General features: G+C 38.3%; 1 protein-coding gene across 1 annotated transcript in view; it reads left to right on the forward strand.

Annotated features, from left to right (window-relative positions):
• Positions 1 to 26,568, forward strand: part of DCHS2 (dachsous cadherin-related 2) — a 191,308-nt gene that overhangs the window by 80,993 nt on the left and 83,747 nt on the right. The window contains exon 2 of the mRNA XM_059697793.1: positions 24,150 to 24,341. Coding sequence (XP_059553776.1) covers positions 24,150 to 24,341 — 192 coding nt within the window. The remainder of the gene's footprint in view (positions 1 to 24,149; positions 24,342 to 26,568) is intronic.

Below are 26,568 nucleotides of genomic sequence, written 5' to 3' on the forward strand. Positions count from 1 at the left end.
GAAAACTGTGTAATAGATTTGTCAGGATTCCAGAAAGTTTTCTTGCAGTGAGATGTAATGAGATCAAGGCATTTAGTCATTAACATTCCTGTGTGGTGTTGACTCGCACAAGAAAAACATTAAGGGCTATCATTTGCTCTTCTGGCCACTCAGAGTAATCCTCCCATCATAAACAACTATAAAACCAGATAGAATATACGAGACAACTGTTTTCAGGTGTTATATGATAGGCAGAGTAGGACAGATTCTTGAGCAAAGAGAGACACATGAGATGAACCCCTTGTTTGCCCTGCCCTTTGGGTTCAGGGCACTTCTCTCATTGTGGAGAACTGAGGAGGAGCCCAAGAGAAGCGTTGGGATTGCTGAACTGAGAGGCAGTGATTGGATCTTGGGGGCTGCTAAAACTTGGTGGGTAGAGCACTAGAAGAGATGGATTTGCTCAGAGGGGACCCAAAAATCTGTGTGGATGCTGACCCTAGGTCTGTGGCCTGGGCTGTGCATATACAGGCCAAGACTGTGCGGGGTAGCAGTAAGTAGTTGTTGTGGGGATGAGAGGTGACACAGAAAAACCTGAGTTTATCCAGTGCTAAGAGATACTGGAGTTTCATTGCAGATGTGGGGAGACCTCGTTGAACAACTTGGATATTCTTTTGAAATCACGGAAAGGTCACACCTTAGGAATAAGAACCATGCCCTCAAGTAAAGGCCACACCCTAAAAACTAAAATGACAACTCCTTAAAGGAAGACAGCAAAACCCAGGGTCTTTACAGTGTGTCACACACAATACCCAGTGTACAATAAAAATTTTCCAAACATGTGAAGAGGCAGGAAAATGTGACTCAGAGAAGTAGACCTCAATATGACCCAGACGTTAGATTTTGTAGACAAGGATTTTAAAGTAGCTATTATAAATATGTTCAAGGACTTAAAAAAAAAGAGGATGGTTTGAATGAAGGAACATATGGGGATGTCAGCAAAAAAAATAAAAAAAGTAACTATAAAAATGATCTAAATGGAAACTTTAGAAATAGAAAGGACAATATCTGAAATAAAAATTCCAATATGAAGAATGGAAAGAAAAATGATTTTTAAAAATTGAACAGAGCCTTAGTGATGTCTGGGACAATATTACAGGGTAGGGCAAAAGTAGGCTTACAGTTGTTCGGATGGAAAATAACACAATAATTAATAAATAATAATGTAAGAATAAACTGTTTTGTGTATTCACAACTGTAAGCCTCCTTTCCCCCCCACCATGTAATTTATTATTCACATAAGTGGAGTCCCTGAGGAAAAGAAAGTAAATGGGGCAATACAAAATATATATAGTTGAAGAAATAGGTCTAAAATCTTTCCAGAGTCAGAGAAAAACATCAATTTACATATCTAAGAACATTAGTAAATCCCAAACAGGATAAATGAAAAATGAAATACACTTATATCATCATTTAACTGCCAAAAATTAAAGATAAGGAGAATATCATGAAAGTGGCCAGAGGCAGTAGGGGAAGAAAATATATATAACAAGGACCAACATTTAAAAGCTAAACTATATCGATAATAAGCATAAGAAAGTTGGTATGGCTTTGTCTTTTCAGATGTAGACAAAAACTATTACCACAGATCAAGGAGGACATTTCATAATGACAAAAGGACAATTAATCATAATAATAAAAGCATAATATGCTAATTAGACTGGACAGTCGAACAACCTTCCAGATGTCCTTCTGAATGACCTTCTGGAAAAGCCAGGGCTGCGAGGGCTGAGGCAAGCTGCCCTGGCTGTGAGCTGTGAGGGCTGAGCCCCTTGCACGAATTTTATGCATCAGCCCTCTAGTGAAGATATAATGACCCTAAATGTGAATCCATCTAATAGAATTGCAAAGTCTGACAGAACTAAAGGGAGAAATGATAAAATACACAAGTTGGAGATTTTAACAGCCTTTCTGAGTAATTGATAAAGTAGATTTAAAGCATACATATTTTTAAATTTTTTAAAATTTAATATGTGCCATCACCATTTAACCCCCCTATACCTTCTTTCACCTCCCCGCAACCCTTTTTCCCCACAGTCACCACACTGTTGTCTGTGTCCATGAGTTCTTTCGTTCTTTTTTTTTTATTCAATCTCTCCACCCTCCACAACACCCTCTCCACCAGAGCTGTCTGCCTGCTCTCTGTCTATTAGTTTGTTTCTATTTTGCTTGTTAGTTCAGTTTGTAAAGCATATAGATTTAAACAACTCTTTTCTGCACTTGGCAGTCATAGAACCCTATTTCCAACAGTTGCAAAACACATATTATTTTCAAGTACACATGGAATGTTCAACATCATATGTTGGGCCATAAAAAAGCATCAACACATTTAAGAGATTGAAATCATAGAGACCATGTTCTCTGACAACAGTGAAACTAAGTTAGAAATCAATAGCAATAGAATTTCTAAGAAAGAAACCGAAATATTTGGACATTAAGTAGTACTCTTCTAAATAATCTATAGGTCCATGAAAAAATTGAAAAGAAAATTAGAAAATATTTTTAACTGAGATAATAAAAATATAGCATTAAAATTTGTAGGGTGCAGTTAAAGCAGTATTAGAGGAAAATTTATTGCTTTACATAATTCTATTATAAAAGAAGAAAGTGCAAGATAGAGCAAAGTAGTAAATAGAAGGAGAATTCCATAAAGTAGAACATATATATTAGAGAAAATTACCATATAAAAGTTTCTTTGAAAAAATTAATAAATTGATTAGCCCCTAACAAGAATAATAAAGAAAAAGAGAAAAATGAATTATCAATAATAAGAAATAAAATGAAGATATTATGGCAAATCCTATATATGTAAAAAGATTGTTCTGCAAAACTTCATGTCAATTTCATAGCTTCTATGAAAAGGACAAATAACCAATTTCACAAAACTTACAAAGAGAAGTGAAAAATCTTAGTAGCTCTAGATCTACTCAAGAAATAGAATTTGTAATAACTACCTACTCCTGTCTCTCAAAATAAAAAAGCTCCAGGCTCAGATAATGTTATAAGTGAAGTCCATTGGACATATAAGAAAATAATGCCAATTATAAATAAACTAAAAAAATAGAGGGTCGGGGAATATTTTACAGCTCATGTTATAAATCCAGGATAATTCCAACATTAAAACCTAATAAGTAAACAAAGTTACAATGAGTATATTTTATAAACCTAGATTTTAAAATCTTCAACAAAACAGAAAATTAAATCTGGTAATAGGTTGCTCAGCATTTGAAAATCAGTGTAAATTATCCACATTAACAAAATAATTTCAATAATTGCAGAAAACATATTTGACAAATTCAAAACGTATTCCAGATTAATAAAACAAGCACCACTGCTGGCAGCACTGCTGGAAACAGGGCTTTATAAAGGGCATCTACAGAAAGTTATAGTTAACTTCATACCTAATGAGAGACTGGACACTTTTCTTCTAAGATAAAGAAAAAGGCATGAATGCTTATTTTCACCACTTCTACTTAATAGTGTACTATGAAGATCTTTACCAGAGCAGTAAAGCAAGAAAAACACACACAAAAGATTGGAAAGAATGAAGTAAAACAGTTTTTATTCATAGGTTACATGATTGTTTATGTAGAAAACCCTAATAAATATAATTATTTATTAGTATGTGAATTTAGCAAGATCCCGGGATACAAGGTTTATATACAAAGAGCAATTATTTTTCTATATATGTGCAATAAAAATAGTAAATTCAATTTTTAAAATTCAATTTGAAAATATTATAAAAAATAATATACTTAGGAAGAACTATAATAAATGATATGTAGGACCTTGAAAAACAACAGAACTTGCAGAGAGGAAAAACAGATCTAAATTAATAGATATGTAGTGTTCATAGATTAGTATAGTTAACTAGAGACCGGTGCATGAATTCGTGCATAGGTGGGGTCTGGTGGCCTGCCCTGATGGGGGCCACTAGGGGCTGGGCCAGTGGGGGGAAGGGGCTTCAGGTGGTTGACCGGCCAGCCCTGTCGATCACGGTGGAGAGGGCCAATCGGGGGCCAGACCAGCTGAGGGGAGGGGCCGCGGGTGGTTGGGGGTGGGGCGATTGGGGCCCTGATTGGGCTGGTTAACCGCTGCAGTACATGTCATAGTGACCAGTCATTCTGGTTGTTCTGTCGTTCTGGTTGCTTGGCTTTTATATATATATAGATACTTTTAAAATGTCCTTTATTCCCAAATTGATCTACAGTTTTATCAAAGTCCCAATCAAGATTCCAACAGACTCATTTGACAAAATCTGCAAGTTGATTTTGTATGGTAATATATAGGACCTGGAATAGCCAAATATATACTATATATATATATATATATATATATATATATATATATATATATATGCCTAAGTGATCAGCCGGCTGTCCGGTAGCTATGACACACAATGACCACTAGGGGGCAGATTCTCAATGCACAGGCATGGAAACATGGAACAGACTGATGAAACTCAGAGGGAAGAGGGGAACAGGGAGGGCAGGAAGAGATTAACCAAAGATCTTATATGCATACTAAAAGCCCAGTGCATGTTTTCATGCACTGTTGGGGTTCCTCAGCCTGGCCTGCAGGGATTGGGCCAAAACCAGCTCTCCAACATCCCCCGAGGGTCCCGGATTGCGAGAGGGTGCAGGCCAGGCCAAGGAACCCCACTGGTCCCTGTAGTTTTTAGATAAAAACAATTGAAAGACTTGCTCTAACTGATTCATGACTTTGTATAAAACTGTAGTAATCAAGAAAGTGCAGTGTTGGCATAAAGACAAAGAAATAAATCAGTGGAACAGAATTTGAGTCCAGAAAGAGATCCTCGTAACTGATTTTTGACAAAGGTGTCAGGGCAATTCAGTGGTGAAAAGAAAGTCTTTTCAGTAAATCATTGTGGAATAATTGTATATCTGTAAGGGGGAAAAATTGGCCACAATCTCACACAATACACAAATATTAATTTGAAATTACTTATAGACTGAAATGTAAAAGTGAAAATTTTCAAACTTCTAGAAGAAAACCTAGGAAAATATCTTTGTACTCTTGAGGTAGGTAAGATTTCTCAGAGGACACAAAAAAGCCCAAACCATAAAAGAAAAAACCCCCCAAACTGGTAAAATTGAACTTCACAAAAATTAAAAAGTTTTGTTCATCAAAAAACACCATTAAAAAAATGAAAAGGTAAAATGCATAGTGGGAGAGTATATTTGCTATCTTGTCATCTATAATAATAAAAAAGCATAATATGCTAATTAGACCAGACAGCTGAACAACCTTCCCGACGTCATTCCGGATGTCCTTCCAGATGAAGCCGCAGTGGCGGGGGCCAAGGCAGAGGTGGGTAGGGGCGATCAGGCAAGCAAGCAGAGTGGTTAGGGGTGATCAGGCAGGCAGGCAAGCAGGCAAGCAGTTAGGAGCCAGCAGTCCCGGATTGTGAAAGGAATGCCTAACTGCCTGTGGGCTTGGGCCTAAACTGGCAGTTTTAGTGCACCGGGCCTCTAGCAATAAATAATAAAATATCAAACAAGGCTATAAAAAACAAAATACTTGAAAAGTCACTTCACAAAAAATGATATGTAGGAATGTCCAATAAATTTATGAAAAGTATTCAACATCCTTAATCATTAGGGAAATGAAAATTAAATTCATAATGTATACTACTTCACATCCACTAGAATGGATAAAATTAAAGTCTGATAACATCAATCCAAATTAGTATATGGGGTATCTGGAACCCTCACATGTTGCTGGTAAAATACTTTGGGGAAAGTGGTAGTTTCTTATGAAGTTAAATATACACTTACCCCATAACCCTGTAGTTCCATGACTACATGTTTACCCAAGGAAAATGACAACATATGTTTACAAAAGGAAGACATGTACCAGAATGTTCATCGCAGCTTCATTTATAATAGCCTCCAACTGGGAACAACACAAATGTTCATGGTGAATGGAAAAATAAATTGTGCCAGATAGATTTAATGTAATACTACCCAGCAGTATAAATGAATGATCTGAAACATAAAATACTATGTATGGATGCATTTTAAAAACCTAATGTTGAGTGAAATATACCAGACACAAAAAAGCACAAACATTATTTCATTTATGTGAAGTTAATAAACTAGCAAAATTAATCTATGGCAACAGAAATTAAAATAGTAGTTGCTTAGGGGGGTAAGAGTGATTGGGTGAGGATTGGAGTGATTGAAATGCTGTATATTTTGATTTGTATGTTGGTTACATAGATCTATCTCTATCTCTATCTCTATCTCTGTCTCTATCTCTATCTCTATTATCTGTCTATATCTATCTCAAAACTCATCTAATTATGCCTTAAGATCAATGCATATCACTGAATATAAATTTTAGTCTAATAGGAAAATGAGTAAGAGAATGGACTCCTTCATTTCATTTTTGGGGGCTGCACACAGTCGGAAGCTGGCAGGTTAGGAGCATGGAGAGGTGAGCAGAGAGTGATGGATGGGTGTAGGGTAAAGGAATAGGTAAGCACAGCAGAGCATTGGAGATGCAACGGGGGGGGGGGGGGGGTGAGGAGGGGGGGAGGAGAGAAGTACTGAGGAGTGTAGTGTAAATTTGTAAACTTCTGGTTTCCTGAGTGAGAAGGGCCTTTGAAATAAGCTCTGCAAGGGTTCTTATATCATCAAACAATAAGCACTGATCCTGAGAGCCTAGTCACTTTAAAGGGAAATCTGACAGTGTTTTATAAATTACACCCCCCCCCCCCACACACACACACACTTGATTTCTTCACTGGTTGCTTGCACAGCACGCACCACCCTGTGGATTTATCTTCTCTTGCAACTTGTTCAGGGCAGTTTGGAATTGCCTCTCTATTTCTTTGTTCCCAAGGGGACGTTTCCTTGTTGTGAAGGAGCCTAGAGCTGTGAAACCTTAGCAGGACATTCTGGGCACAGTTGGAATGGACTTTGTTTACTGTTTAGCCCCTAAAGACCCATATTAGTTAGGGATGCAGCTTGGGTGCATGAATCCCTTTGTCACCATCTCCCTCTGCTGGCCTGGAATTTGCAATCTTATTACTCCCCCCCACTTCTCCCCCCTCCCCCCGCTCCCCCCAGTTTGGTCTGATTTTTTAAAATCTTCTTGGAATATAAAGATAGCAATCCCAAACAAAACAAAATGTTTACTTATGAGTAAGCTCTGGAAAACTTACTATTATTCCCAGTTCTCATCATCCTGCTCACGTTCTTGTCTTTACCCATCACAACTCTAGTCCTTCTGTGGTCACACTGTGACACTCTAGCCCTCAGCATCACACCCAGTATTTCACTGTACAGCAACGAGCCGTGCCTCGAATAATGCGTTTTCTCCTAAATGCAAAGTACTTGAAATAGTTCCATAAAATATTTCTTACTGTGAACAGATTTGTGCTTACTAGTTTTTCATTTTGGAGGGCAGAGTTTAATGTTAAAATATTGCATGCCATCTGATTGGGGGGAAGGATTAAGGGCAAAGGGGGAAGGGTGGGTAGATAGAAGTTGAATTTTTCTGAACAGTTCTGGGAATGATACCATATTTTAAAATCAATCCAGAATGGAAAATGGAAGTTGCTTCCAGGCATGACAGTCTAGCATGTACAGCTCAATTTCTGTTTCCAGTTCTCCCAGAAAACAGATATCATGAAATCTCTCATGAAACTCCAAATCTCCTCTTAAGATGACGTTTCTGCAGGCATGGACAAAGCCCACAAACACCGAGGGCTTGTGGAGGGAAAGGGGAAGTAAGTCTGTTTTCTATTCTCCTTGGGCTGACTGAGAAGGAGGCAGGAGTGGGCAGTGGAGTCTTGACTAAGAATTTGATCACATTTAAAGGAAAAACTGTCCTTCTAAAGGCTCTGTCAGTTTTGTGCTCCCAGACGCAGAGACCTGCGATGAATGGCCTCTATTAAGTAGAATACCTTAATGAGTTTTTGAATATGCCAATCTAGACTCAGGCTTTAATTTTGATTTTGAGTAGGAATGTAGAATTAAACTTCTTCTAATAAATTAATATGACTTTCGTGGTTGAGGCTGGCAGTCATATGGGAGAAAAGGTCCTACTTGGGAACTTTCTAGAATGAGAATGTCTGAGTGACACTCTCATGGGGATAGACGTATAGGGATTGGCATCGAATAACATTTGGGTTCTAAAAGTCATTCAGGCACGTTGGAAGTTACTCTATATCTTAAGCACATTATTTGAAACATGTTTCATTGCTGAGTCTTGAGTGATGTATTGGCCTGTGGTGGTTGAGAACTCCTGACCTCAGAGTGACAGCAAGGACTGGATTGTGATGGTAGAGACAGGACAGTGGGCAGGAAAATGAGAACCGAGAATAATAATAACTAAGTTTTATTGAGTGTTTATCACATGTCAGGCATTGGGCACTTTCTGTACATTATTTTATTGAATCATCACCCTGGGAAGGGGCTATTATTCCCATTTGACACAATTAGTAAATGGTGCACCCAGATTTAAGTTCCTATTTAGTGTTTGTATTTTTTATAGAGCATAGAGAATATTTACCACATATAATCTTTGAATAAAATTAAAAGCAAACCAACAAATAGCCACTTGTCATAGTATAAGGTCTTGTGAGGACATAGATTTTTAGATTATTCAACTTTAAAACCAGGAGAATCTGCCATTTGTGACAATGTGAATGAACCTGGGGGACATCGTGGTAAATGAGATATGCCAGACACAGAAAGAAAAATATTACATAATCTCATTTATATGTGGAATTTAAAAAAGACACACAGAAGCAGAGAGTAGAATGGTGGCTATTAAGGACAAGGAGGTTGTGTGTGTGTGTGTGTGGGGGGGTGCTGGTCAAAGGGCACAACGTTTCAGTTATTAGGATGAATACATTCTAGAGATCTAATGTACAGCATGGTGACATCCTATATAATAAAAGCCTAATATGCTAAGTGTCTGGTTGGCCGGTCAGCCATTCAACCAATCACAGTGTAATATGCTAATGATTTGCTAAGGCCGCTCAACCGCTCGCTATGATGTGCACTGACCACCAGGGACAGACGTGCTCCGACTGGTAGGTTAGCTTGCTGCTGGGGTCAGGCCGATTGGGACTGAGCAAGCCGGGCCAGACATGCCCTGGAGCCTTCCTGCAGTCCCTCCTGGCTGGCCAACCTCCCACGTCCCTCCCTAGCCCCAGTTGTGCACTGGTGGGGATGCTTGGCCTGGCCTGTACCCTCTGGCAATCTGGGACCCCTTGGGGGATGTCAGAGAGCTGGTTTTGGCCCAATGGCAGAACGACTGTTCGCTGTGATGCGCACTGACCACCAGGGGGCAGATGCTTAACACAGGAGCTACCCCCTGGTGGCCAATGCACTCCCACAGGGGGAGCACTGCTCAGTCAGAAGCTGGGCTCATGGCTAGTGAGTGCAGCGGCGGTGGCGGGAGCCTCTCCCGCCTCCGTGACAGTCGGGACATCCTCCGAGGGATCCGAGACTGCAAGAGGGCGCAGGCCGGTCTGAGGGATCCCTCCTCCCCTCCCCTAGCAAGTGCATGAATTTCGTGCACCGGGCCTCTAGTTAGTTAATAATAATGTATACTAGAAATTTGCTAAGAGAGTGGGTATCAGATGCTCTCTCTCTCTTTCACACACACACACACACACACACACACACACACACACACACACAATGGTAACTGAGATGGGTATGTTAATTAGCTTGACTGTAGTAATCATTTCACTATTATATACCAAAATATGCTGCACATCTTAAATATATACATTTGTTATTTAAAAAATTAAATTAAATTTAAAAAGAAGATAGAAAGGTAAACACATCAGATGTGACTTCTCACCCTCCCCAAAGCAAAAACCAAAACCAAAGCATATCTACTTCTGTACCTATTCATACCACATTTTCCAGTCTCAGTCCTTGGTCTACTCATCAACACTTTCTTTTATATCTTCACACTTTCCTCTTACTAGCTGTAGCCCTTCTACATTGTATTTCTCTGCCCAGCCAAGAGATGAGCAGATATTCTGAGAAGATGTGCCAGGTTTTCATTACTCATTTTTTTGAGAATGGCGGAGAAGGGAAAATTGCTTCTCAGCGCTTCCCTCACCGCATCGTGAGAGGCTGTTTGTGTAAAAGCAGTGTATGGAATTCATTGGCAAAGGTGAGATATGGGTCCCAGGAGATGCCATTTTTAAAAGAAAAGCTCTTGTAAAAAGTAAATGTTATGTCCATCCTTGATAGAGTTAACTTTGGAATGAGTAAAACTTGGACCCTTGGGCTTGAAGAGTAAGAGAAAGAGTACCCATTAATGAGAGGCAGTTGTCTAGAAAAACCAGAGGACACAGTATCATGCAGTTAAAGGTTTATGGCAGTTTTTTGAAAAAGCAAGTTTTATTTTATAAGAAACTTAAGAAGTATAAGTGAACTATTTTTATTTTATATTATGTATTATTTTGTTTAAATGGCGCTCATATTTTAATTTGGGCTATTTTTAGGAATACAAGTGGGCTCTTTCTTGAATATATAATAGATATCCAAGACCTAGACATCCCTAATTTCAAACATTTGGCTTAATTTATGAAAAAAGTTGAGGACAGAAATAGAGAAAACAACTAGTCATTATGTCCTAGCCCAAATTATGTGTGTGGTGAAATAGGATTGGACAGATATATAAGATACTTTTGCCTAATTAATGTTCACTCAGATAACCATTTATGTCCCTTTGCTATTCCAACTTTTACATAGAAGAGTACCTGGCACATAATTGGAAGGAAAGAAGGCAGGAAGGGAGGAAGGGATGAATTAATTGAATAGTCCCTGCTGTCTGCTGCGTGGCAAGAGGCCTACCCCTGCAAGAGAAACCTTCCATTGCCCAATACTTCCCATGCCTGTTTGGTTATTCTAATTAGCAAACCCACTTGGCCACTGGTATGAAAAAGCAGTCTCGAATCAGCGTTAATGGTAATAATGATGGCATTATAATCCCAATTTGCTGACTCCTGAGATCTTTTAATTGGCTCTGAACTCAGGAAGAGAATAGAGTTTTTTGAAACTCCAATGCCAACATGCTGCATTCACAGTTTCCATGGTGTCCCTAAGTCAGCTTTATAACCGATTTTGCTCTTAATGCATGTGTTCTTGTCAAAAAAGACAATCAAATGTTTCACACACTGTTTGCTCCAGGATTTGTTTCATAATGTTCTTTATGCATGGAATTCCTCCCCCATTCCACTTCAATATGATCAAATCCTACTCATAATTCATTCATTTATTTGAGGCCTCAGCTGATTATGCTCAATATCTTCTCTTAAACTCGGGATCCTCTATAACCACAAAATGACAAATGTTTACCTCACCCCATTTTCTAACCTATAAAATGGTAGTAAGAATTCATCACTTGAATAACTCCTTAAACTTTTTAAAAATGTTTTTCTTTATTGATTAAGATATTACGTATGTGTCCTTATCTCCCCATTTCCCTCTCTCCAACTCCCCCACTCATGCTATCACCCCCTGGTGTCTGTGTCCATTGGTTATGCTTATATGCATACATACAAGTCCTTTGGTTGATCTCTTCCCCTTACCCCCACACTTCCCTACCTTCCCTCTGAGGTTGATGGTCTGATCAATGCTTCTCTGTCTCTGAATCTGTTTTTGTTCATCAGTTTATGTTGTTCATTATATTCCACAAATGAGTGAGATCATGTGATATTTATCTTTCTCTGACTGGCTTATTTCACTTAGCATAATGCTCTCCAGTTCCATTCATGCTGTTGCAAATGGTAAGAATTCCTTCTTTTTTACTGCAGCATAGTATTCCATTGTGTAGATGTACCACAGTTTTTTAATCCACTCATCTGCTGATGGGCACTTAGGCTGTTTCCAAATCTTAGCTATGGTAAATTGTGCTGCTATGAACATAGGGTTGCATGTATCCTTTCTGATTGGTGCTTAAACTTTTTAAAAAATTAATCTTTATTGTTGACATTATTACAGGTGTTCCTCTTTTTTCCTCCCTAGCTCCCCTGTACCCAGTTTCCACCCTGCCCCAGGCCCTCACCACCCTATTGTCTGTGTTCATAGGTAATGCATACATGCATATAAGATCTTTGTCTAATCTCTTCTTGCACCCCCTGACACCCCTTCCCCTCTGAGAATTGTTAGTCTGTTCCATTTCCACGCCCCTGATTCTATTCCATTCACCAGTTTATTCTGTACATCAGATTTTTTATTCATTTTATTTTTAGATTAAATTGTTGATAGATGTGTATTTGTTGCCACTTTGTTTAACCTTTTTCTTTTTCCTATTTTTAAAGGATACCCTTCAGCATTTCATATAATACTGGTTTGGTGGTGATGAACTCCTTTAGCTTTTTCTTATCTGTGAAGCTCTTTATCTGATCTTCAATTCTAAATGATAGCTTTGCTGGGTAGAGTAATCTTGGTTGTAGGTTCTTGCTATTCATCACTATGAATATTTCTTGCCACTCCTTTCTGGCCTGCATGGTTTCTGTTGAGAAATCAGCTGACAGTCATATTGGCACTTCATTGTAGGTAACTAACTGCTTTTCTCTTGCTGCTTTTATGATTCTTTCTTTGTCTTTAGCCCTTGGCATTTTAATTATGATGTGTTTTGGTGTGGTCCTCTTTGGGTTCCTCTTGTTTGGGATTCTCTGTACTTTCTGGACTTATAAGACTATTTCTTTCACCAGGTAGGGGTGAAATGACAGTTTTCTGTCATTATTTCTTCAAATAGGTTTTTAATATCTTGCTCTCTCTCTTCTTCTGGGACCCCCATAATTCGAATGTTGGTATGCTTGAATTGTCCCAGAGGCTCCTTATACTATCTTCATATTTTTGGATTCTTTTTTCTTTTTGCTCTTCTGATTGGGTGTTTTTTTCTTCCTCATATTTCCAATCATTGATTTAATTCTCGGGATCCTTTAGTCTACTGTTGAATCCCTGTATATTATTCTTTATTTCAGTTGGTGTATGCTTAATTTCTGACTGGTCCTTTTTCTTTTTCTTTTTTGGCATTCTCACTAAGATCCTTGAAAGTCTCACTAAGTCCCTTGGAGGTTGCTAGAAGATTCTTGAGTAACCTTATAATTGTGATTTTGAACTCTATATTCAATAGTTTGCTTCTTTCATTTCTTTCATTTGTGATATGTTTCTTTGTCTCTGCATTTTGGCTGCTTCTCTGTTTGTTTCTATGTTTTGGGTAGAGATGCTAAATCTCCTTAAGTTGATAGAGTGGCCTTGTGTAGTAGGTGATCTACAGGGCCCAGTGGCTGCCAGTCAGTCCTGCGACCTGGGAGGTCCCAGCATGGGAACAATGATCCCTGTAAGCACCTCTGTCTGGAAGAAAGCGGCCCCGAGTTCCTGCCCCAAAGCCAGACAGTCCAGTTTCTCCTCGTATGTGTCTGGGTCCCCCAGAGCCTCACTTGGCACTGAAGCTCAGAGGAAGCAGGAGCTTGTAAGTTCAGTGGTGGTGCCAGCTTGTTAAGAGAAGCAGCTGGGTCTCCAGCAGCCTTTGTGTCACTCAACCCCAATCCACACTGGTTTTTACAGCCCGTAGTTCTTACTGCCCGTAGGAACTTCTTTTCCCAGCTCTGGGTCCCTGGGCTAGAGTTCTGGGGTGGGGCTGGGACCCCTTGCTCCTCCAGGCAGCCTCAGCAGAGGCGATCTCCCTCCTGATTACAAAAGCGGCACACATGGGTGCAGGACCAGCCTGTTCCTCGCCTCCGCACCTCCTACCAGTCTCAGTGTGCTTTCTTCTTCTCTAGTTGTAGGACTTCCATTTAGCCAGCTTTCTGGCAGTTCTGAGTGATAGTTATTCTGTATTTTAGTTGTAATTTTGATGTGGTTGTGGGAGGCAGCGAGTACAGGCATTTGCCTATGCCACCATCTTGGTTCTCTCCTTAATTTTTTAAAATATATTTTATTGATTTTTTTTTTACAGAGGAAGGGAGAGGGATAGAGAGGTAGAAACATTGACGAGAGAGAAACATCGATCAGCTGCCTGCTGCACACCCCTCCACTGGGGATGTGCCCGCAACCAAGGTACATGCCCCTGACTGGAATCGAACCTGGGACCCTTCAGTCTGCAGGCCGACGCTCTATCCACTGAGCCAAACCAGTTAGGGCATCCTTAAATTTTTAAGTCAAATGAAAACACATTGCAAATGTTAGCATACTAGTCACATATAAAGAAATGTTTAGTCAATGAGCCTTAGTGTTTTTTGCTTATGTGCGTTTTCCTCTCCTCTCTTAGGAACTCATTACCTTAATGCCTCTTTTTCTTTTGATTCTTTTTTCCCCCACTTTTCTTCTTAACTTGCCTGCTTTTCTTCACTATGAATACTTGAGTACTTTCCTAGAAAACCCAACCCTGAATTGCTTTCTATAATAGTCCAATAGCTATTCTACATTGGAAAGAAAACATGCTTGCATTTGGAAATGTTTTAACTCATCATTTAAATTTGGTAAACTTCTGAGTTTACAAACAGAACTTGGTCAATGAGAAGAAAATATTTCTATTAGAGCAGGGGGCTTTATCAAGTGTTCATGCCAGACTGTGCTGGACCAAACGCCGTGCTGGGCAGTGGGACATAACTGTGAACAACAGAAATGGTCCCTGTGTGGGAGAGAAGACAGAAAACCAGTTCTCCCTCTAGGAATGAATTGTAATTGGTTTAAATGAATAATAATGGTATAAGTACTACTAGCCTTGATGAGTAATTGGTTAAGCCTGTGTGGGCGATGCAACTCTGAGACTTGAGGGAGAAATTGGTGGGAACCTCTAGGGGGAGGTTTCTTGCTCTAAAATATGGATGCAAGGCAAAGATGTTCTCCTTCTATCTCTAGATATTACCATTAGCAAGTGATGTATGTGATGTATGGCGATCAACAGCAAACTTGGTCCAAAGTGAGGACCAAGCCCAAGAAAACAAACTGATGCACCAAGCGTGTGGTAGGCAGTGGAGAGAATGAGGTGCAAGACGTAAAACCTCGATGGGATTGTTGAGTTGCTGAATGAATTAGTCCTGGAATTGCTTCTCCCTCAAACTTCTTGACAAGGGTAATAATAAATGCCCTTACTGCTTAAGGTGTTTCAGGTTTCATTTACTTGCAACTGAAAGCATGCCCAGAGAGAGATTATTACCTTTTCACAAAATTGAGGCACAGGAAAGGTAAGTTACAGCTCAAGTTGACTTAGGTGCAAAGAGAGAAAATCAGATTTCAAAGCCAATCTGGCCTTTGAGTGGATCCTTGTGCTTAGTCACCAGCTGTGGTACCGCTGCACTGATCTCAGCATTTCACTTCTATGTACGTGGAATAGTGCTGACTTAAGTACATCCCATTTCAAAATGAAATGTATTGTACTGTATTAGCCTGGATTGGAGGAAGATATTGGTGGCCCTAAGTTCTTTCAGGACTCTAGCTCCTTCATTAATAACCACTATGGAGTAGCAGGAGAGAAGTATGAGTGGGTCTTCTACCTTTCTGTTCCTCACAACACTTTTACCTGTGAGTACAAAAGAAAGTTATGAGTGGATATCTGTATAAGCCATGTTTTTAAGTGCATGATAAATCTTACTTAGATTGATTCTTAAATTCTTGGGCATGGCTATATCTGAGATCAAGAAATTATCCCACACATGCATCATAACTATTTTTTTATGAGTCCTGTCATCCTGGGACTACAAACAAGGACAGCTTAATCATCTCTACTCACCTTTATGGAGATACCACCAAACTATGGTGTATTTAAATCTGGGAGTACCCGGGCATGCTGTTGGGAGTGGTGAGGAGGTGCTTTGTACACTTCAGGGTCATGCAGAAGACCACTGTTCAAGTCAGAGTTAATGGTGGGATACTGGCTTGGCAGAACATTTCTGGGAATCTGGAAAGTTTAGACTGGCATATGCCATAATGAAAAACATTGCATGCCCCCATGGGATCCCTTTTAGTCATAGCCAGCCTTTAGATGGCATTCATGGCATTGGGATGTGGTAAACATTGTGAATATGCCCCCATGAGATCCAACAGCTAATTAAGTGAGGAGACACTGTTGTTGTTTTTTAAAATTTTTTCCCTTTATTGATTAAGCTATTACAAATGTGTCCTTATTCCCCCAATGTCCCCTCATCCCCCCAATCCTGCCCTCACCCTCACCGCCTGTTGTCCACATCCATCGCTTATGCTTATATGCATGCATACAAGTCCTTTGGTTGATCTCTCCCCCTCACCCCCAACCTTCCCTATCTTCTCTCTGAGTTTTGAGCATATGATCGATGCTTCTCTGTCTCTACATCTGTTTTTGTTCATCGGTTTATGTTGTTCATTATAATCCACAAATGAGTGAGAGCATGTGATATTTATCTTTCTCTGACTTATTTCACTTAGCATAATGCTCTGTTTTTTAATTAATCACTTACTATCCTCATCCTGTCTTTGTCTCACCTGTATAAGTATTAAACTGTGAGGTCAATTTGCTTTCCCCCAAACAAAAGCTTCCAAGCCCAAATGTTGACTTGGAACATTGAGTGATGAGTTGAACACCATGTGAGTGGGACTTGAGTCAACCTGCAGAGAATCTAATTCACAAGAAGTAGGCTTTGCTTTTAATTCATTTTAGTTGCATGTTTTGAGTGATCTTTGGCCTCTCCTGGCCTAAAAATACCTCTTAAGTTTGCATTCCCTGGTCATTTATTATTCATACAGCTGTTATAATTTACTAGAGGCCTGGTGCACAAGATCCATGCACTGGGGGGGGGGTGTCCCTCAGCCTGGCCTGTACCCTCTCACAGTCCAGGACCTCTGTGGGGTGTCCGACTGCCACGGAGGCAGGAGAGGCTCCTGCCACCACTGCTCTCGCCAGAGGTGAGCCTGGCTCAAGGCTTCTGGCTGAGCAGAGCTCCCCCTGTGGGAGCGCACTAACCACCAGGGGCAGCTCCTGCATTGAGCATCTGCCCCCTGGTGGTCAGTGCGCATCATAGGGACCAGTAGTTTCTCAGTTCAGTAGATTTGCATATTAGCCTTTTATTATATAGGATAACTCCATTTCTGTAGGATGTTATGTATTAAGTAAATGTATTTTGTACTCTACTTAATTAAAAGATTAACAAAATTGGTAACGAAATGACATGAAATTCAGAAAGATGAAAATAAAATTCAGGAAAATGGGGCAGATGAAAGTGACATGGTAGAGTAAGAGGGAGCTGGGAAGAATTTAGTCCATGGAATTGGATCATGCACTTGCATTCAAGCTGGTCCAATTCCCCAGAGGGACAAGATTCCTTAATGTCTGCATTAAGACATTCCTGCTGCTCAGGAGAAGGTTGACATTTCTGGAACTAAAGCCTGGGGGAATTGTTTTCCAATAGGTCTTTCTAAAAGGGAATGCTGACATATAATAGGATTTCCCCTAAAGGGTGTGCTCACATAAATACACAGTTCTGTAAAAGTATTTGGACTGGGGGTAGGGAGGCAAAACACTGCAGCCCACACTTCCACTAGATCTACACGCACTGTTCTCTTTTCCCTCAGGAAAGCAAAGCTGCAAAATGGAGTCTCAGTTTCCAAACCTTAACATTTGCCTGCTATGATTATGATGACTTTGCAGGTGTGAAAACAGCAGTAAACCATGTTTTCGTAAGTCAGAGTCAGTATTGGAACTTACAGCTTTAAGTTATACTGTGGATGTAACCTCAGTTGGCCTACCCACTATTTGTTTTCTCATTAGAATTTTTCAACCCCCTCCCCCCACTTGACTTTAGAGTGTGACTGTTTGTGTTTATATCTGAGAGCACACCATTCCACTGGGAAGATCTCTAGGCATAAATTCAAGGTAGCTCTTTGTTTTACAAAACATGTACTAGAGAAGTACAACTACAAAATAAAAGTCACATGGTTCTAATTTACGGTATTCATTCACAAAGGAGACTGTGACACTTAAAATTAATCCTTTAAAAAATTCAACAACCAGCTCCCCTTTCTTGAATCTGTGGGCTTTCAAGGTGTCCTTTGTGGGTGGAATAGAGAGAAGGTAGCTCTTAAGATCACATAATATACAAGAGATAGATAGATAATCAGGCTCAATAGAAAACACTATTTACAATAACATATTTAAAAAGTCAAGTTTTCCATGACTGCATCCCGAGAGAGAACACCTGTTAGGAGTTCAGGGTATATTCTGCAGATTTTTATTTTCTCTGCAAATAATAACATTTATGTAACTCTACACAATAGTATTCTCTCTTGAGTTAGGAAACTGGTCAAAAGGAAATACACCTTACCTTTCAGCGGTCCCAAGGGTAACATGTGGCCCATCACCTTCATCTCCTGTCTTTCATGTTGAAGGACTACTGGTGTACAGGTGCTGGCAAGAATAATCGTATCTGATTTTCTTCTGCTGTCGCATACACAGGTGGAGCCACAAAACATGTAAAGTCACCTTTTAAAAAAGTTTATTTTTTTATTTTTCAATTACAGTTTACATTCAACAGTATTCTCTATTAGTTTCAGATGTACAGCATAGTGGTTAGACAGTCATGTACTTTACAGGATGGTTCCCCCACTGCTTCAAATACCCACTTATCCCACACATGGTTATTACAATACTAGAGGCCCATTGCACGAAGAAATTTGTGTAATAGGCCTTCCTTCCCCTGGCTGCTGGCACTGGTTTTCCTCCAGCACCCAGGACCCAGGCCTTTGCTCCAGCCGCAGCGGAGAAGCCAAGCCTCTTCAGTCTTCAGTCGTCTTCGGTCTTCAGTAGTCTTCAGTCTTCGCTCGGCGGAGCCTTCAGTCTTCGCTCCGCGCCTGCATATGCAAATTAACTGCCATCTTTGTTGGGTTAATTTGCATACTCATACTGATTGGCTGGTGGGTGTAGCGGAGTGACACCAATTTGCATGTTTCTCTTTTATTAGTGTAGATCATTGACTATATTCCTATGTTGTAATTTATATATCTGTTAATGTAAATAATAAACAATTAAAAGGAGGCCTTGCAACTCATGCAGTTAGACTTTATGAAACGAAGTCATAATTGTTTTTCAGTTGTATCTGGAAGTAAAAGATAATGTGGCTATATTTTAGGCTAGTGTGTGTGTGTGTGTGTGTGTGTGTGTGTGTGTGTGTACATGCATGTGTAGGAATTATTACTTACCATATTAAGGTGAGTTAATTTCTGCATGTTAGTGTTGAATCAACTAGTTTACTTAAAATTGCTCCCAGAATTTTTGTCTATTCTCTTGACATAAGATTATTATGAGTATCAACAGCCTAATTCAGATCACTGAAATTAGTTAATAAATCAGTGAAACATGATTTTTAAGTTCAGTGGATCAAAGACTGACAAGCTAATTTATATACCATAAATATTATTTAATTATTCTTTAAGATCAGTATCTTACCTTTGAAGGAAGATTTGACCTAACACAGCGTCATGGGTGAAGAGCTCTGGATGAACACTTCATGGGCTGTGGGGGTGGTTGACTGTTCCTCCAACTTTAACTTCTTTGTTAGGTACATTGGAGAGTTTTGGATTCTAGTTCTGTTTGAGTGTGTGTTTTTGTGTGTTTAAATATACAGTAAAAGGATCTTCATAAAAGAGTTATTGCATCATGGCTACATAATTCTATCTTATGGATGAATTATAATTCATTTAACAACTTTTATTGTTGGACATTTGGGTTCTTGAATAAATAATTCTACACTATGTATATATTGCATACAAATATCTGTCTACAGACATTCCAAGAAATATATTAATTAGGTAAAAGAGATGGAATATTTTTAGGTTTGGGAGAATGTTTACCATATGTATATGGTAAAAGCAAAGTTACTTTCCAGAAAGGCTTTTAAAAATGATATACTTACATGCATAGCCAATGGACATGAACAATAGGGTGGTGAAGACCTGCGGGGCAGTATGGATAAGGCCTGGGTGGAGAGGGGGAAAATGGGAGACATCTGTAATACTGTTAACAATTTAAAAAAAAGAAAAAATATGAGTACATATTTATTTTATCCTTGCCATCACTTAATATATTACTTTTATGGTTTCCAATTTGCTATTACTTTAATAGTTCCCAAATCACTGTTAATTAAATGGTTAAATATATTTATTCTTCTATGAATTATTTGTTCATGTCATTTGGTCACTTACCCATTTTTTAATTAGGAAATCAATATTTTTATTTTTAAAAGACTACTTTTATATTAAGGGCATTGACTTTTTAATATATTTGTTGCAGATAACATACCTAATTTTCCTTTAAGTATTTTGTGTATTTAGTGGAGTTTTACATTATGATATACTCATTGTATTATATTTTTGTCCATCTGTTTTAGTTTTGTAATTCTTTCCCAATGTAACAATCAGCCAAATATTGCTATTTATATTCTTTGTGTGTTACATGATTTCATTAGTTATATTTAACATATCTGTGTAGATCTTATTTTGGTGTGAGGTTAATATCAAACTTGATTCCTCCCCCCCCCCCATGTTCTTTGCCATCTTTCCCTAGCAACTTATGTGGATGAAACCCACACTTCTCAGTGGTTTATGATGTTTCCTTTGTAATATTAAAAAAAATTAGATTTACCAGCATCTGTTTCAGGTCTTGTTTTCGTGTTCTATTGATCTGCCTGCCAATTCTATTTTTAGATCAGACTTTTTAAATTGTTTACTTTGTAATACTACACAGGACAAGTTATCCCTTACTCCCACCCATTGGTCCCCTTTCACAAAATTTCCTTTGGTTGCTTTTTGGGAGGAGGGTGGAGCAATAAGTAGTAGGATTAGTTGTTTCTTAATCCCATTCTTTAGCTAAGGCTATACAAATATGTTATTAGAACAGTAACTTTTTACTATAATTTGAGAATATATAATTAGTTTATTCATTTAACAGCTCTATCAGTTTCTCTGAAAATACATTTTAAAAGGTGAAAATGAAACACAGTTTTGTTTCCAACCACTGAATAGTTTCACATGCCTTAATGTAATTTTTTTTCCTTTTGCTGGTTTTAGCATTTTGGATTTTATCTTACGATGGTATAGCTTGGTTAATAGGTTTACGTTTCAGGAATAAAAAGTTATTCCTCAATGAGTATTTGGTGGGTATTATGAAATATATTGTTCTTTTGTTATTGTTCTTGTTTAGTTTTCATTTCTGAATCATAAACTTGACTCTACAATCCAGCAAGACTTGGAAGAGGATAAGGAAAATATGGAGCCCACACAAATGCAGCAAGAGCACAAGGCTTATAGGATATTGCAAGCAGACAAGGATGAAGGGTGCTCTCCTGAGCTACAGAAGGAATGCTCTGATGGCTAAGATAAGATGCAAGTCAATTTGTTAGAGTTGTCCACAGTGGGCAATGCCCACTACATGTGTGTGGACTGAAAAGAGAAGTGGTCCAAAGACTGAGCTCTAGGGGGCTACTGTGTTCAGAGGCCAGGAAGAGAACTCAGCCAGTAAAGGAAATTTAGGTATAGGAAGAGAAAGAGAGTTAGAGTATTGTGTCTGATGAATACATTTTTTCAATAAGAAGGAGATGATTAACTGTGTTAAGAGCTGCTGAATTGTATAAAAAATAAGAGCTCAGCCTTGATGATTAGTCTTGGTCAGACATACGTCGTTGGTGAAGTTGCCAAAATTGTGTTCAGAGAGTGGCATATTGCATGTGTGGCCCATTCGTCGTGGTCCCAATGCTGACTCCAACTTTTCACTGGAATATTTTAATCCTGTTTTAACTGTAAGATCAGTGCTTGGCCAAGTGCTTCAAATGTAAAAGTTATTTTGTGATTTCTTTTTCTTTTTTTCTTCCTTTTGTTTGAAGTCTTATGTGTCGATGTGTTGTGCCAATAGCTGTTTCTTCAAACAAACTGTTATATGCTCATGGATATAGCATATAATTTTGGAAATTATAATAAGAAAAAAATTAAAGTGAGCTACTTAATTTGAAATTTAATCTAAAGTGCAGCCACTTTTCTCTAGGTCTTTTTTGGGGGGGGCACTGAGGCTTTTCTATAAACATCACTGAATTAAATGATGTGATTGACACTATATCACCCTATGACTTTGGGTTGGCTTTTGGGGTTGGGTGCTGATGTAATTGCTGGACAAGCGACCTCCAACGGAGCTGCCCAGTTGTTGCAGAGAAGACCTTCCTAAATGGGGACAGGGGTATTCTGATGAGGGAAATGCAAATATAATTATTCCACTGGTGGAACATGCAAACATGCTTTCAAGAGCCAGTGTTCTCAATCTGTCTCCTGTCTCCCTGACACATTCATATGGAGGAATCCTTACCCAGATGTAAAAGGAATATCTTTTATTTAACACTCAAGGAGATTATAAAGATCCTTTAAATTTAGGAAGCTATTGATGGAATCAGGGAGATATTTTGCATTTTTATAACATCTCCATTAAATTTGTGAAAGATCAGGCTAAGGGAGAACATCTCTGAGTCAGTATAATTTTAAAATTAAATCATCAAGGTAGACCGAGATTGAAATAAGGAACGCGGGATGGCACTGAGAGTGCTGGAATGTGGCTCTTTGAATAGATTCAGGGGTAAAACCTCCAGAGTTCTAGATACCTCTTTTAGCACCAGAAGATTATGATAATAGGTGCTGATCAGAAGCTTCTCTGATTCTTTGATTTAAGCAACTATCTCAGAAGAAAGGACCCACTGAGCTTATCTACTAAACAAGATTTCCTCTTGAAGATTTGGCAAAGCCATTTCTATTTTACTTAAATTGCCTACATTTTATGTGTCTATCAATGGCTATTGGGAAATATAGACCTTAATGATGCCAAGTTAATTATAGGTGGTTAAGACCAAATATTAGTAGGTGGACTATGTTGTTCTGAAATATTAGGTCAGTATTTTGAGGAAGTTGAGTAAAAACAGGGAGGAATACATTCTTATTTTATGATTCTTATTTCAGAAACTCAGAATCTGAACTACTAACATAAATTGACATCAGTACTCTTGTCCCACTTTTGACTCCTTATATTTTGCTTTGCCAAAAGTCCAGATGAGAAAAAAGTGGAAATAAGGAAACTTGTTTTATGTGAGCTAAATTACTTGTTAATATGTGCTATTAAAGACTGAGAATGAGTTTTAGAATTTGAAAGTTCATTGTACTTATTATCTTCCAATCAAGCCAAAGTTATTGAGAATACCATATGGTTTTAAAAGATATATTTGGTGTCTTTGGGAACTGGAGGCTACTAAATCATTAACAGCTGCCAGAATGGAACAGACCAAATGTACTTGGAATTTAGTCCTTTGTAGTGGGGAAGTTTGTGGGTTTCCTGGTTCAGCCCATCTGATGAGAAGAATAACTCACAAACATGTTAGCTAGTTGTACAGGATGAAATTTTGTCAAAGAATATGATAGATGAGAGTGAAGATAAATTTAAAAGACTGTGTCATTAGTTGAAAAAAATTAAAGACAATTAAAGAGAAAAGTAATATTGCCAATTGTTAAGAGTTTCATCAGGTGCAGGGGTTCTCAACCTAGGAATTATTTATATTTGGGCCAGAGAATTGTTTGTTGTGGGGTCTGTCTTGTGCATTGTAAGATGTCTAGCAATATGTCTAGCTTCAACCACTGGATGCCAGCAACATCCTCTCTCCAGATGTGACAATCAAAATTGTCTCCGACATTGCCAAATGTCCTCATGAGGCAAACTTGTCCCTGATTGAGAGCCACTCGGCTAGACTACACAATAGCCCCGAAATCAAGTTGTTAGTATGTAGATGTTTTTAAAATCTCGAGATTGGGTAAGATCAGTTAGATGTAGTGAGAGGAATAAGGAGGCAAAAAGACCAAGGACTGAGCCCCAAGGAACTCAAACTTTCAGAGATCCCACGAAAGTATAAGAATGGGCAGAGGAGACTGAAAAGGAGAAATCACAAAGGGAGGAGTCACAGAAGGTAAGAGAAGAGAACGTAAAACTAAAGCCTACACTCGGTGAATAGCTGTGGGGGTTACTCGGTTGTGCAAATCATGATAGTAATTCATGACCAACTGAAAAGTGATGCATTTCTATTTCCTCACTGGTCAACTCCTGTCTCATAGGTAAAAGCGTCTGATGCGGATGCAGGACTCTATGGCTTGGTTGAATATTCTCTTTATGACGGATTCCAAAGCTACGAAGCACCTCGAGCCTTCCAGATTGACCCACATGATGGGCAGATCTGTGTTTCTCAAGATATTGACAGGGAAAGGGACCCAGCCACCTATGATCTCTTGGTGAAAGCAAGAGATGGGGTAAGTCTTTGTGTATGAAATTTTAAACAGACTCAAAAGTGAACTACTATGTATACATTACGGAGTACTAAAGATTGTCAGTGGCCAATACTGTTTCATAAATCACTACTTCTTTCCTTTTGCTGGAGAATTTCGAATCAAACACCAGACATTATGTTATTTCATCCATAAATAATATCTCTAACAGGTAAGGATTTTAAAAAAACATAACTATAACAAATTAACATTAATTAATTAATATCTCATATGTATTCCATTAAAAATTTTGGGGGTATCCAAAAATGTATTTTAATAGTTTGGTTACTGGGCTCAAGATTCAAATAAGTTCACAAATTGATTTCATCACCATCTTCCTTAAGTTTCAATCTATGTTAGCTCCCCACCCCCTTACCTTTTCTCTTAGGATATTTATTTTTGGGAAGAAATCAGGTCATTTGCCCTTTAAATTTTCTACATTCTGAACGTGGCTGATTCCATCCCTGGGGTTCATTTACAATGTTCTTTTATGATATTTCCTATAACTGTCACTTAGAGCCAGAGGTGATGCTGTGAGCTTTTTGCATCAGCAGACACACATCGTTATTTCTTTACGGGTAATGACATGGTGATTTTTGAGTTCTCTTACTCTTTTGCATTTATTTTCTGGAATCTTCAACTAAAAATAAAGTACTCTATTAACTAGTTGATTACCCTGCAATATAATTCATACAGTAAAGGCAAATTATACTTGGTTTTTTCTCTTTATCAGCTTTTAGAATATTGAGTTGGTGCATTTGCCATCTCCAAAGAATACTAATGATGTTTTTTCTAGTTTTATTACGAAGTCTTGGATTTTAATATATTTGATCTGTTTCATACATTACCAACCTTATCCTTTCTGATGTCCATATTGACCCACCAGTGAAGGAACCTTCAAATTGGCTCATATGTCTTTTTTTTAAACTTTCAAATTGACATTTTTTAAAAATGCAGAAGAGTGTATAAATTATAAGTACATCTTATAGGATTTTTGCAAAATGACAACATGCATGGAAGCAGACGAAGAAACATTACCAGTGCCCTGGAAGCCCCGCTCTTGACTTCTTGCTGTAACTATCCCTTCCATCCTCGTACCCTTTAAGAATAATCATTATTGACTTCTAATACCAAACATCAAACATTATTTGCCTATTTTTAAACTTTTCACTGAATGGGTTCATACAGTATGTGTTTTTTGTCGCTTTTGCGCAACATCATTTGTAAGAATCATTCATGCTATTGTGTGCAGCAATAGTTCATCCATCCTCATTGAATTATAGTATTCTTTTCTGTGAATTCACAATAATATTTATCTATTCTATAATTGAACATAACCATTTTTTTATTACAAATAGTCCTTCATGAACTATCTCATACATGTAATTTGTTGAACAAACATAAGAATTTATAGCAAGTTTATATTTAGGCATGGAATTGTTAGACCATAAGAAAGCCAAACAACTTTTCAAAATGATTTGTACCATTTATACTCCCACCAGTAAAGTATGAGAATTTCATTTGCTCCACGTTGTCCAAAACATTTGTGTTTTTTTAAATGCTGTGCATTTAGATGTTTGTTTGTGTGTGTGTGTGTGTTTGAAATATTTTTATTGATTTCAGAGAGGAAGGGAGATTGAGAAAGAGAAACATCAATGATGAGAGAGAATCATTGATCGGCTGCCTCCCGCACACCCCCTATTGGGGATCAAGCCTGCAACCCGGGCATGTGCCCTTGACCGGAATTAAACCTGGGATCCTTAGTCAGCAGGCCGAGGCTCTAGCCACTGAACCAAATCAGCTAGGGCCATTTGTTATTTAATCTCTTTTTAATTATAGCAATGCAGGTACCTATGTAGTGGTATAGCACATTGGGGACTTTGCATTACCTTGAAGAATGATAAATTGAGTACATTTTCAAATGTTAGTGGCTATTTGTTTAACTTGTTTTGTGAAGTGTCTATTCAGTTCTTTACCCATTTTCTATTGTACTGTTGGCTTCTTTTCTTATTGTTTTTTATTAATTCTTTATATTTTTGGCATTCAAGTTCTTTCTTGGATATATTTGTCGCATATATCTTCTCCCATTCTGTGGCTTGCCTTTCACTCCCTTATTGGTGTCTTTTGAGGAACAGAAGGTTTTACTTCTAATAAAGCTCAGCTTATCTATATGTATCTATATGTTACAATTAGTACTCTTTCCCTTTACAAC

This window comes from Myotis daubentonii, chromosome 5, assembly GCF_963259705.1.
Source record: "Myotis daubentonii chromosome 5, mMyoDau2.1, whole genome shotgun sequence".
Lineage (NCBI taxonomy): Eukaryota > Metazoa > Chordata > Mammalia > Chiroptera > Vespertilionidae > Myotis > Myotis daubentonii.